The sequence below is a fragment of the Garra rufa genome, chromosome 4 (assembly GCF_049309525.1).
Source record: "Garra rufa chromosome 4, GarRuf1.0, whole genome shotgun sequence".
Lineage (NCBI taxonomy): Eukaryota > Metazoa > Chordata > Actinopteri > Cypriniformes > Cyprinidae > Garra > Garra rufa.
The window spans coordinates 7230532-7244924 of NC_133364.1; the positions used below are offsets into that span (position 1 = coordinate 7230532).

Sequence of the window (14393 nt, forward strand, 5' to 3'; positions counted from 1 at the left end):
AGTGAAAATATTCTCAGCCATTCTTGCTGTTGGCATCAGAAAATGTTTATCCGAGAATATAGCAAAATAAATTGATTTAAAAATATTTTCTCCAAATACATGCTCATTTTGAACGGCTGTTATTGGAGTGACATGTTTTAATCAGATTGTGTTTAGAAATGATCAGCAGGGGCTGAATTACTGGCCAGACCTTGACCTCTTGGTAGGGCTGGGCGGTATACCTTTTCATACCGAATAACGGTGTTTTTTTTTTTTTTTTTTTTATGATATTAATTTTTCATATACCCCAATACCGGTGAGTGTGTGCGTACAAAGCGCTGGGAACACGTATGTTGACGCAAACAGAAACCGCAGCTTGCACATGCTTGTCTGAAGCAACACATCTGCGGTGTGAACGTATTTCAGTATATCTGAGAAAGACCCACGGATAGCGATTTGCAAAACTTGTAATGCCGAAATTTCAAGAGGGGGTGTGTCTGCAGTGATGAGAGCAGAGATCGGCGCATTGCGTGCAGACAGATGTAGCTTTCAGTGAGAGAAAAACAATGGCTTTACGTTGGTGTTTTGTCGCAATATTTTAGAGATATGTCTTTTCTATATACTGTATTTTTATTAATATTTATGTTTTAAACCATGGAGGTGAGCCAATGGGTATCACACAAGCAACGTGGAAACTGATCAATATGTTAAAGTGAAAGTAAAAACTGACTTTCAGCATCTGATGTGCATTCTTTCAGACAATGAGAGACGATTATACTTCATATGCTGATATTAATTTAGTCCCTTAATATTTGTCTTGTGCCCCGAACATGTTGGGAAAAAAATAAAAAGAAACGTATTTTGTGTAAGGTTTGTTTATATAAAGCTCTTAATTTTCATTGATGACTGCAGTGTTATTAGGGGGTTATGAAAGTCATAATTATGATTTCAGGTGGTCTTAAATGTGGGGACTGAAAGACAAGAATTGCGATGAAACTTCAAAAGGCTATCCATTAAATCAATATGCGCTGCACGTTTCAAAATCATTTGTTGCGCTGCTTTGTGTACCATTCTGAAAGCGCGTCCTGCTGGAAGAGAAACGCGTAGACTTGTAAATGTGAACTCATGGGTCCACAAGATAATGTTATAAAAATTTTAACAATTTAAACGAAGGCAGTAAAATATATGTATATGTTATTTAAGTAATATAATACTTGATTGATAATAATTGTTTAAATTGATATAGTTGATTTATTCTTTGAAACTTTAATATTAATTTACGCAATTGCAATGCCTTGGTTCTAGTAAGATTTAGTACACAGTCATAGCCATAAATGCAATGGTACTAATAATTGGCATAGTTCTTTCGGTTTTCGGTTTCGGCCAAGAATTTTCATTTCTGTGCATCACTACATCATATGTAAATGTGGTCAGGCTAAAGTTGTAGCCACAGGAGGTAACACAAGCAATTTGCTTCACCACCTCTGCCACAAACATGTCCTGGAATATGAAGAATGCACAATAAAGTGTTGTGTATTTTGACTGCAAGTCATGAATTCTGATTTCTTCACCTCATTACAATTTTGAGTGCCACTGACACTTCTTTGTGAACAGCAGCATTTTGTGAGACCAATAGAACCTGGGTTAATACTAGTCCGGTCAAGCTCCACCTCTTGGCATTGGTTTAGATATTAAGTTTTGAAATGTTTTGAAGGACTGTCATAGTGCCTCAAAGGATAATTTTCAATGTAGTAAATAACATCTGCTCACCTTAATTAGATTGGTTTAGGATTGGATTTCTGCTACAGATAATAGTCAAGGCTGGCAAATAAACTTGATGCAACAACTACATGCTAAATAATAACTATTTTTAGTCTTTGAGATCTGCTCTACCCCTTTCTTTGCCTCTAGAGCCCACAGCAGTGAATTTCTTCTCATTTTAATGTACTATGTGGGATGATTTTTCTTCTTTTCCCTCATCTCTTCAGAATAAGCACGCTGTGAAAGAACATGCTGGCAGTCTGCGTTAAACCCAAATACGAAGAGAACGGAGAGAACATCGCACTCTCTCTCTCTGTTTGTGCTTAGTCAGAAGAACACCATCTGGCACATAAATAGAAGCCTTTTATCCAAGGACCTCTAGACAATGATTGCCGCTCGTCACTGCCCGTGGAACAGGGAAATTTCCAGAGTGGGCTTGCAGGAACAGGTTCATACTGGTGGATGAACACTCAGGGAGAGCGGCTGCTTGAATTAAAGTCCAAAGGACTGTGTCTGAATATGAGCCCTTCAAGTGGCCAGCGTGTGCTTTTGATATGGTCTCCTTTTTTATGATGTACCATGGTGTTCCAGTAGATCTTGTTATGCAGTCTAATTTCCACATCAATTTGTAATACCAAAGCTGTATTGGTCATAAGGGTTAAGAAGTCGTCCAACAACCACTAGTCTATCAAAATATAGATATATTGGAAACGGGTTACCAGCCAATGTAAGAATTTATATAAACAGTTTAACTGTGTATTTTACTACAGGTCAAAAGTTTGGAATAAAAATGCTCATCAAGGACATCATAACTGCATTTATTTGATCAAAAACACAGTGAAAACAGTAATATTGTGAAACATTATTACAATTATAAATAACTGTTTTCAGTGTCACATGATCCTTCAGAAATCATTCTAATATGCTGTTTTGGGTATTTATTTTTGTATTTTATATCTCAGTGTCCATTTTTACCTTTATATAACTGGTAACTGTTCAATTAAATTGTTAAAATTGAATGTAATCTTCAGCAAATCTCAAAGTTTATATCATTTTTTTCATACTGTACATTATAACGTGATGCCTAAATGATTATTTAACGACTATTTTAGTTTTTAGTCTTATATTTTTAATTTATTTAGACTAAATTGTGTCAAATAGTAGTATTAGTATAGTAGTATTTCAATTAGATTTTTAATATCCATGCATCTCTAGTTGCTACACCATTACCATCAAGTTAAAGTTGAAGCAATTGAAAATCTGTTCTCTTTTAAAAATCTGTTTTTGGTCCCCATGTTTTTATGACCCTAGCACGTCTGAGAGGGTGTGTTCACTGCATACGCATTTTTTGGGTTTGCAGTTACAACCACAACTTTCACTGTGTGTGTTTAAGAATTGAGTCTATAGCAGAGGGCATGAGAACAACACATCTTGTAGGCTGATATTGACATTTCTGCGTTTCTTTTTTTTTTTGCTCCTCAAGTACAGCTGAAGCGTCCCGAGGCGCTTGTTTCAGAAAGCTTTTGTTAATAGCGGGACGTGGTATCGAATGGCTCCTCCAGAAAGAATCAGAATTGGCCATGGGGTAGCTGACCGCCCCCTAACCCTTTGCAGCTGAGCTCTCTGCGTAGGTGGATTGCTTTTATATATTCACAGAACAAGTGCAGAGTATGAAGACTTTTATTAAACAGAATGAACTCTAGTTCATGCTTTTGATATGATGAAATCATGGTAGTTTTGTCTGTTAGTCGTGAACTTTAAAGAGGTAGAGAGCAAGAAAACATCTTTATGATGAGTTGGACTACTACACTCTGTAGATTTCTATTAAAGTCCTTTAGACTTACTTCTATTAACCAATACTGGCAAAGTCCGTACAGACCCTTCAACTTCAACCTCGGTTTTTCAGAGCGGAAAAAACCACATCAAAGTTCAGATGCTTTGCACTGCTTGAGTGCTTTTCAACACTTCATTGTAGGAAAGGTCAAACTCCTTGCCAAGCCCAGTGATATATTGGCCTTGTAGGAATACAATCCAATTATTTTGCGTCTGAAGGATACGAAGAAAAAAGGAAGGGCTGAATTTCAAGAAATGGTAATCAAATCTGTCAGGTACGTTACGTGTTGGACGGCGAATACTTGAGAGCACATGTCCCACAATGTGAGCCGTCATCCGAGCAGGAAGCAAATTACCTGTCACACCTTCCAGTGTTCTTTGCCACACGATTGCTAGTGTTGGATCGGCCATTTGAATTATGGATATTCTCCATATATCTTTTGTTAAAACTGTGCATTAAATTAAAATGTCTAGGTGGAAGAAGATTCCCAAGCGCCCATACTTTGACTTTAGCCTGGAGCTAATTTGTCTGATTTACTATCCGAGTGAATGGGCGTCGCAAAGCTCTTTCTCCGGTTAAATGCCCTGAGCTGATCCTTGGTGTCTGTTGCACCAGGCTCTCTCATTTCTGGTGCCGTCATTAGTCAGAGCGGGCCACCGTGTTGTATCACATTACCCACGCTACCCGCCATACCCCAGACCCTGTCTCTTCTGACTATAAAGTGTAGTTGCTATGGGAGTTACTTTATGGTTTGTAAAGCTTGTGACTTAGGAGTGAAAATGACAGGATGAAAAGTGTCTATGAAGTCGTAAACGGTCCCACAGTAAGAAGGGGGAGACACAGATCTCTGTGTCACAGTAAAGGTATTAGGCTCTTAACAATTGAAGCATATGCAAAAGATCAGTAGCCTTAAGTTATTAAGGTCTGTGTTTTTTTTTTTTTTTTAGGATGCAATGGTGCATGACGGTAACAAATATTGGTTTAGTTCGTCAAGTTTTTTCCCTTGCACGGCAATGAACTTATAATTAAGGCTTTTTTTAAACATTTAATATTTTACTATATTACTAACTACTGAATTTTGAGATGTAAACTCAGAATTCTGAGGAATAAAATTAAACAGTTTGAAGTGTCTGAATTACGAAATTCGAAATTTAAAAAAAAATATATATATATATATTTTTTACACTTTTATATTTTTATTTCAGGGCAGATATAAGCTTCCATATGCTATAGTATATGATAAAATTCATGAACATTAGTTACATTTATGCAGACTCAGTTAAAAGTGATTTACATTGCATTCAGGTAGACATCTATCAGTTCATGCATATAATGTTCAGTTATAATGAGTTAGCTCAGCCTTATGCTGCACCACTCGATGCAGGTGCTGCACGGAACTTGTGAATCTCTTTACGCACATCTTTCCACAGAGAACGAATTTAATGATTCTCCAGAGATGTTCAGGACCTCAGGCTGACGTTCCTGCTGCCCTGTAATGAAAAGCTCAGAGGGTGAGAAAAAAAATCATGTTTTTTTTTTTCTCAGGAGAGCTATAACTCGTTGCTCCCTTCTGCAGGAAAAATTTTCGATTTTTGACACTCAAGTGAATCCATTACTGTTGTGTGCTCAGAAGTGAAGTACGTTACATTTTTCTACTGTTTGGCCCACAGATTTTGTATGATTCTGTCATTTGTTATCTGGAGGAAATGTTTTTCTCTTATCTTCTCCAGTTATTCTCCACTTCTCCTCTACTGTTTGCATGCGTTCTGTGCAAAACAAGCCCATCTATACATTGATTCTGACATCCCCGGTGTTAAATGTTCTTGTTCCGTACTGTGCTTATGTAAGTTGGTGCGCATGTGCAACCTTTTGTCCTGGAGTAAATTCCAGACTATCATATCTCATGAAATTTCCATTACAAGTGTCCTTGTTTATTGTCTCAGAGCTCAGCGTGATGATAGGAGCTTTCTGAACTGTTGTTTGCAACTCTACCCTGCAGAGTTCTGCGTTTCAAGTCTAGAAGACCTACACTAACTGTAATTATTAATTTAGGCCTAAACTCAAGTCTCATCTCGAGTAAATAAATGCTTTTCAGTGCCACCATTATGCCAGTGCAATTACCAATTTGTACCACAGCAGTCTAAATAAACAATAGCCCTGGCACACCAGCCTTGGCTTTCATCATTGTGACAGGAATTTAAAAGATGAGGCCTTGGATGAGTCTGCTTCTATTTTGGCTCCTGTTCTGCACCCACTCTTCACCAGGACGGGAAGCGACGATGTAAGTTGTCGCTTTGCATTCATTATTCAGTTTTTGTTTGCTTCTAAATTAGCACACATCCATAATGTATAGAGCAGTATAGAACAGTAGTAGGGGAAACATTTATACTGTGAATGTTTGGTATCTCTGTTAGATGTTAGATTTTTCATTGTGATGTGGAAGGAAACTCTTATTGATATTGTGCCACAGTGTCAGTCATTGCTCATTTGTCAGCTTTGTGCCAAACCTTAGAAAACTGCCTTGCTGTCTACATACACTACTGCTCAGCAACGATATTTACTGTATATACACACTTAAAGACTAAAAAGACTTTACATTGTCAGTCTTGTTTTGTAATGTTTACATTTTCTTATGATGGATGGTTAATGTCATCATGGCAGGCAGCTCACAAGGGTTTTGAGCAAAGCTGCAGTCTAATGATTATCCTTGAGGAACATTAGAAATATGATTCAGCTTTCCAACAAATGACAGAGGAAGTCAGCACCCTGCAGCACGGCTGTGTTTGCATTCATTGCGGAAGCTCTCAACGTGAAAAACATACTAGAGCTGGACTGTGAACCCTTGGACATCCGTTCGCAGGAAATATGAGCGTTTTCCCCCGCTTTGTTCTTTAATCATCATCTCTCAGCCATGTCACTGAATTGTACCGTTAACGTGATGCGAGTGTCTCTCTCTTTCTTACATAAGTGATCTTTTTTCATGAAAGTGCTGCTCATGTGGCCTGAATCTCTCCTCCGGTAATATACGGCCTTTGTGTCATTCTCAGAAATGGAGCTTTTTGCTTCCTGTTTAATCATAAATCTATTCATATTACCTTTGAAAGATTAAAATACCTTATTCTCTTTTGGCAAAATGTTCAGCGTCATTTAAAAAGAGGACATAATAGCACAAAAATGCTTTGTTTCAGTATAAGATTATCCTTGTCTTTTCATTTTAATGACGACCTTTTCATATTGCGTAATTTTTTTTTTTAGACTGCTTTTCTTAGATATTAATAAAACCCAAGGAATTTCCATTTATTTTTCTCTCTAAATGAACTAGCTGTGGTTTTGCATTTGCAGACATAATGCAAAACCGCAGATCCTTCTCTGAACTCGGTGATGTCAGTAAGTTTATTAGTACACATGCAAAATCTTAAACGGGACTGTCTGCTTGGACAACTGTATAATGCAAGTTGCGACGTGTGGCGCAGCAACAGGCATTAATATTTACATTTATGCATTTGGCAGACGCTTTTATCCAAAGTGTATAACATTACATTGCACTCAGGGTATATTTGTATAATTGTTTATGCATTTCCTGGGAATTGAACCCATGACCTTGGCGTTGCTAATCCCATGCTCTACTGTTTTAGCTACAGGAATACATAAACATAAGCTAAAGCATCTTTTATAGACACTTTAAACTTTCAGTTCTAGTACATATCTAATCTTGTTAAGTTAGTTAATACCTACATGTTTATAGCAAGCTGCTGTACATCACATTTGATTTAATGCTACAAAGATTTAAAAGTTACACATTTGGTTTGTACTAGACCGCACATTTGGAATGCTGGCCACGCATTTGGGTCTGTATTTGCATAACCTTAAAATAAATGTGCGGCATGGTCTAAACATTTACATGTATGCGTTTGACAGATGCTTTTATACAAAACAAGTTAAATTGCATTCAAGGTTCATATTTATTCAGTTTCCTGGGAAACAAACCCATGACCTTGACGCCAAGCTCTATTGTTTGAGCTACATTAAGGGTTTAAGTGCATTAGTCTGTTTTGTTGTGCGAATTACATCGGCAGAATGCACAGACCCACAAAAGACTGATAATAGTTCTCAAATATTTGACTTTGTAAACTCCCTAGATAAAGTAATGTGTGATCCAGGTCCATGGGAAAGGAATGAAGTCATACTGGGGAAAATTTTTAAACCACACCTCTAATACTTTTCACAAAGTAGATGTGGATCACTAAATTCTTACAGGACGACTTCAAGCTCATTAACTCTGCTTTCAAGATTGGGACATTATAAAACATCCCTCAGAAATTTGTGTGCTTTACAATGTTGAAGTGTTTGAAGTCTTGGCAAATTATACTTGTTAAAGGCCAACAGTTGATAATCAACAAGAAAAACTTGCGACTGTGATGCCGATGTTCGTCATAAAGGTGAGGTTAATAAACTCAAGAGTAATTATCCCTTGGTACTTCCAGTCTGTCCCCTTCTGTGTGTATTCTAGGACCAGAAAAGCACAAAGAGCCCTTTGTCAGGGTCAGTGGTGGCGGTGTAAGTGTATGTGTCCTTGGCATGTTTCATTATCTTAAGCATGAGACGCAGTAATCACCTCCTAAACCACCACTCCTAAAAGCCTCCACACACACACACACACACACACACACACACATGCACGTTTTGCCAACTCCGACCAGAATTGTTCCAGCCACTAAACAATTAACAATTAAAAGACAGATGCACAAAAACCCCAAAGGGAAACAGTCTAGCATTGTGCTGCACAGGCCATGGGATCAGTTCAGACTGGCCACGTGTAAAGCTGGTATAAAAGTCCACTTCCTCTATGCCCTTCCCTTTTGGTGCTCGGTTTCTTTCTGTCTCTCTTCGCTTTCCTGTGTGTCATGCTGAAGAAAAAGAAGGATGGAGACATTGCTGAGCCCTCAGTTAAGAAGGTAAGAGGGGAGAAAGAGACAGGATGGTCTTCGGGTTTTCCTTAGGGCTGAAAGCTTAACCTTCTGGAATGAAAATGGTCCAGAGCCATCTGTGTGCTCAGCATGTATTAGCAGGGGTTCTGTGTGTCTTCTGCCGTAGAGAGCTAGAGGGGGTCCAACTCAATCTTTTCCCAGCATCGTTGACCTCTGTTGGACTTGATCTGTCAGCCTAGTGCAAATGCAGATTCAGGGTGTTTTCACACCTGGGTTATTTTAAAAAAAAATTCAGAACTTTGTGCATTTACTACCTTTGTTTGGTTATTTTAGGCAAATATGAACTTGCCGGTCATGCACAGATCTGCACCAAAATACTTGGTTTGAGATCACCTGAATAGTTCAACCGATTGAATAGAATCTCTGGAGTGGTTTAGTTGTCCCACCCAATGGTCAAAACAAACTCTGGAGAGGTTTAGTTGTCCGACACATTGGACAAAACAAACTGTGGACTGGTTTGATTGTCCGACCCAATGGACAGAACAAACTCTGGAGTGGATTGGTTGTCTGACACAATAGATAAAACAAATTCTGGAGAGGTTTGGTTGTCCGAACTAGTGGACAAAAGAAACTCTGGACTGGTTTGGTTGTTAAACCCAATGGACAGAACAAATTCTGAAGTGGTTTAGTTGTCTGACCCAAATGGAAAAAATCCTGGAGTAGTTTGGTTCAACCCATTGGACAAAAATTATAAGAGTGGTTTGGTTGTCCAACCCAACAGTCCTACAAACCAAGCTGTATCATAATTCCTAATGGCATAAAAGCACAGTGGTAGTGCCTTTCATCTGAAAATGTTTCATACTTTTCAATCTTAAAATGTTGTGTAATTGCATTGCAAGAATGTTGTCTTGACGAAGCCTTGTTTCCAGCTCAACCTTGAAATTGCGGAAAAAGCAGGTCTGAAAACGCTATTAATAATCTTATTGTGTTTTTTTATACTTGGAGTATCATGCTGCTAGTTTAGTCACATCTAACTCTGTTGGTATCAATTGTGAGGCTTTTGTAGAGCATTCCAAGTCAAGCACTTACCATTCTAAACAAGTTTTGGACCAGGGTAATGTTTTTAGATGGTGAACCCTGGAAATATTGTTTTTCACCATATTTTTTTTTTATTCAATCTGAGCATTCTGAGCTTTTTGTTATCAGATTAGTATTTTGTTTTCCTGCAAGTATGTGATTTAGGAGAGTGTGTTTCCTGTACAATGAAACATTCCCAAGCAATAAGAGATAAACAGGTGCCAAATTAAAGTTCACAGAGTCTGCGGGTGTTTGTTTCTCTGTAGCGCTATTGTCGCAAAACCACTGTGAGTGACAATTGCTCAAGTGCTTTCGGGCACAGTGGTGTGTTTGTGTGAAACAAGGCCTCTGTAAATCAGGGCCTTATACTTGTCTGCATAACTGTGTGTTTTACTCACGGTCTAAAAGCCAGCCATCCATCCTGAAAACAGCACCTCCTACAGTTTCAACCTAAAGCCTGAAGATTAATCACCGCGATCACTCAGTACATGGTTGATTGAACACCGATATGTCACGGGGTTATGTAATAGTCGTGCTTTTAAAAATCTCTTGATGGAGCGGGGGGATTTGAGGCTTGCTGTTGACTCAGATAATAACGTCAGCAGGGGATGACTGCATCGCGCCGTAATCCTCTCACGATTCACGCAGCGCGTTCCTCTCTGCAGGCAACAGCTGCCAGGCCATTAATAGTAGCGCAGTTTACCGACACGTCTACGATGAGCTCTCAATGGTTTCCGCTCCAGACTTTCATTGAGAGCAGATTAGTGGTGTCTGACTGCATTTATGAAGGATTCTGATGGAGTTATCAAGGTTATGATATCGAAATTATCACAGTCAAATCTCTGGGATACAGGAAGTACCTACCAAGCAGGTCAAACTGTGTAAAGATTAGGACGGATCTTGGTTTAAATCATTTTCTTCTCACTTTCTAAGTAAAGGCTTATTCCTGATATTTAGCTTAATATGTGAATTGTAGCATAGTGCTGGGACTTGTCATTTTTTACATACTCATTTGTCACTTCCTGCGGTAATAGGCACACTGTTAAGCATTATCTGCTAAGAAAAATAGAAAACAGTTCAAAGATCATTTGAGGAGTGAAATCCAACCTTGGCAAGTATGCATGAGTTTAAGTTGTTAATAAAATATATATATTTTTGTCATTCAGCACGTCACCTTTGCTCATTCAGCCTTTGCTCATGTGTGTTATTTATTTAAATAGTTGCCTTTTAAAGCTACATAATAACCAAACCGAAGATGAAATAGGATGTCTGTTAAGAATTTTTTTGCACTCATGCTCCTAAATACATTTTACAGTATCTGTTTTTTTGCCACAAATCTTCTAATTTCTTTTAACTGTTATCCTTGTGGATATATGAGCCTCTGATTCTTGTCTCTATTTAGGTACACACATCTATGAGAGAGATCACACCCTATACCGTACAAAGTCTAGATATCACAAATAACAATATAAAAATTTGTTGTTTTAAGTAATGTTAACATGACAGTAATACGACTGTGCCATTAGTACATACATAGTGTTGTTTGCAAAGCTCAAATATGAACAGCCATCATACATTAGTCATAAATAATTAGATTTATTGAGACTGTTTAGCTTAATATTGTATTTAAATTTCATATAGCCTCATTGTGTTATTTAATACTTAAGGACTTAGTATTAGACATTTTACTGTTCATTGACCTAGCCCAGCCTAGCTTGGCCATATTTCCATTCACTGTGTAAACAGCAATGGAAAACATAACCCGAATGTACAACAGATGTTAATTATTGCAGTTAATAATTACATATGCTGCTTACAAGCTTTAAATGATATATTTACCTCAAAGAATGACAGTGTTTTCATTCACAATACTGTTGAGATGAAGTGGCTTTCTGTGTAATTTAATATCAAATAATTCATTTAACACCCTTTCTATGAGTTTCATGAAAGGGAAGAAAGCAAAGACAAAAAATATATATTTTTAAACTACAACCCTTCTTTCAAAGTTGTCCTTTTTTTCACTGTAAGGTTTCTCATTATGGTCTTTTCTCTCTCTCTCTTTCTCATGACAGATCCAGTTTGCAGACCAGAAGCAGGAGTTCAACAAACGTCCCACCAAGATCGGCCGCAGGTCTTTGTCTCGCTCCATCTCACAGTCTTCTACAGACAGTTACAGCTCAGGTATGGCGTTCTACAAGCACCAATACATACTGTACAGTCACATGCGCACATCCTGTTAACCCTCAATCAGGTGGGCTACATAATGTGTTACCATACGTCAGGGGTCTAATGTAGAGTGTCAGGTGAGTCATGTGAACAAAGGCTTTCCTGTGGGTTCTCTGGCAGGGCTCTTTAAGAGGATTACATTGATGAATGAGAGTAGATTTTCGGTGGGGAAGTAAAATCTAAATTCCTGCAGGGCTCTTTTAGGACTGTGTCAATGGAGGAACAGATACACACATCGACATAATTTGTTTCTTTATTATTCCTTTTTTCAGCCGCCTCGTACACTGACAGCTCCGATGACGAAACCTCTCCCCGCGACAAGCAGCAGAAGAACTCCAAGGGCAATGCAGACTTCTGCATCAAGAACATCAAACAGGCCGACTTCGGACGCAGGGAGATCGAGATTGCCGAGCAAGGTTGGAAGGGCCCCTTGTGTCTTGTTTATGTGCCGACAAGCTATAACTGTTTATGAGGATGACTGCTGATTGTGCAATGAAGTTCACTCTTTGCAGTGTCTGCAGGCCTGTCAACATATTAAGCCACTGGTATTTGTTTATGTGTGAAGTAAAAGTGTGTTTGTGTGAGATCAAGCGAGGCATGTTTTGATGTTCTTCCTGTGCTGCTGAGGGGCCATATGTTCAGTGTGCGCTGTGAGACAGCAGGGCGCCCCCTTCAGCCCCATATTACCACATGGCCAAATACTTCAGTGTGCAGTTACACACAGCCTGTGTCTGTTTGTCGGCTTTAAAACTGTCTTTCATATTAAAAGCTACATTATGTGACTTTTATGTTAACAATTTCAAAATTAACAGTTTAATTGAGCGAGTACATCATAAAACCAGTTATTTATATTTATGAAGAGCTGTCGGGATGGATTTTCCAGGAAAACGGCATACTTTAATCATTTGAGCATATGTTTATAAAACATCTGTAAATAAAGGAATAGTCGGGCAACTGATAGATGCAGTGTAAAAACTTGAAGCTACAACAAATAAAACTTGAACTGAAAGAGTTTACAAGCAATAAAAAAAAAGTTTATCCTGCCATATGATAAAGAAAAAAGAAAAACGTGACTTTTTAATCCCACAATGCTGACTTTTCTGGAAAAAAAACCTGCCTTCAAGTTATGAGAAAAAAGTAGTAAATATAAAAGAATTTAAGAATTTCAGGATGTAATCTCAGAATTCTTGCTTTTTTTCGGAATTCAGCTGTCAGTTTATATCTCGTAATTATGAGTTTATATATTGCAATTGTGGGATATGAACTCAGAATTGCAAATTGTGGGATATGAACTCAGAATTGCAAGGGGGAAAAAGTCTAAGCTGTAAGAGAGAAATATGCAATTACCTTTTTTATCCCTTGGCAGAAACATGCTTCTATAAGCAAGTGCCTGTAGTAAATCACTAATCACATTTAGCTTTGCAGCACATTTGCTGTGCACTGACTAGGTTTATAAAACCATGTTTACATTGGTAATGATCTCTAAACCAGTTACTGTTTTGTGCCTATAAATAGCCTTGCCAAGTCATAGTTTCCACCATTATTACATATGAATAGCAATCGTTTTATATAATGTCACTGTTGCCAAACTTTTTTTTACATTATTAAACAACAACAACATGCAAGTTCCTTATTTTTCAGATATCTGTCTTCTATTATTGTGAGATTTTCTGTTATTAGTGACATTCGCACTGGCAATGTGATCATTTGTAACTATGAGCACAGCGATGCACCTCAAGCCATCAGATTCATAAATGAAGCACAACTCGCGTAATTACCAAAACAATATTCCTCCACAATTAACTTATAGTTTTATGCTTTAGCTGCTAAAAAGTACACAGTGTTGTTTTAAGTCAAAAAACAGTGTTTATTTTAATATTATAGGCATGTTTAATGACTTGTGTATTTGTGCACCATAGAGATGCCTGCTCTCATGGCTTTGAGGAAGAGAGCTCAGGGAGAGAAACCATTGGCTGGAGCCAAAATTGTGGGTTGCACCCACATCACTGCACAGACTGCTGTGAGTTTCATTACATGCACACAAAAATACTCTCATATACCTAATATGAACTTAATTTGTTCTTAAATTTGGCAAATTCAATTAAATTACACTATAATTTTACCACCTTAATCCTACCCCAACACCTTTTTGGTACATTATTTAGAAACTTTTACTGTCATGCTATATTTGTGAGGATGTTTTCAAAAATAATGCTCATGTTTTGAGAGCAAACTAACGTCTGTATTTCAGAAATGCATCGTCAAGTGTTTGTGTGTGTTTGCAGGTGTTGATGGAGACCCTCTCTGCTCTGGGTGCTCAGTGCAGGTGGGCCGCCTGTAACATCTACTCAACTCAAAACGAGGTAGCAGCCGCTCTGGCTGAGGGAGGTAAATATTCTTCCTTTCTTATTCTGATTAGTTCATATGCTTTCATATTTTTCTGTCCTGATGAACTCCTGTGTGTTGTCTCTGGCAGGTTTCTCAGTGTTTGCCTGGAAGGGTGAATCAGAGGATGATTTCTGGTGGTGCATCGATCGCTGTGTTAACGTGGAGGGCTGGCAGCCCAATATGGTAACAGACTATATACA

General features: G+C 38.1%; 1 protein-coding gene across 1 annotated transcript in view; it reads left to right on the top strand.

The window, feature by feature from the left end:
• Positions 1-14393, top strand: part of ahcyl2b (adenosylhomocysteinase like 2b) — a 30978-nt gene that overhangs the window by 8805 nt on the left and 7780 nt on the right. The window contains exons 2-6 of the mRNA XM_073838559.1: positions 11652-11760; positions 12078-12221; positions 13725-13825; positions 14091-14193; positions 14282-14376. Of these exons, the coding sequence (XP_073694660.1) occupies positions 11652-11760; positions 12078-12221; positions 13725-13825; positions 14091-14193; positions 14282-14376 (552 nt within the window). The remainder of the gene's footprint in view (positions 1-11651; positions 11761-12077; positions 12222-13724; positions 13826-14090; positions 14194-14281; positions 14377-14393) is intronic.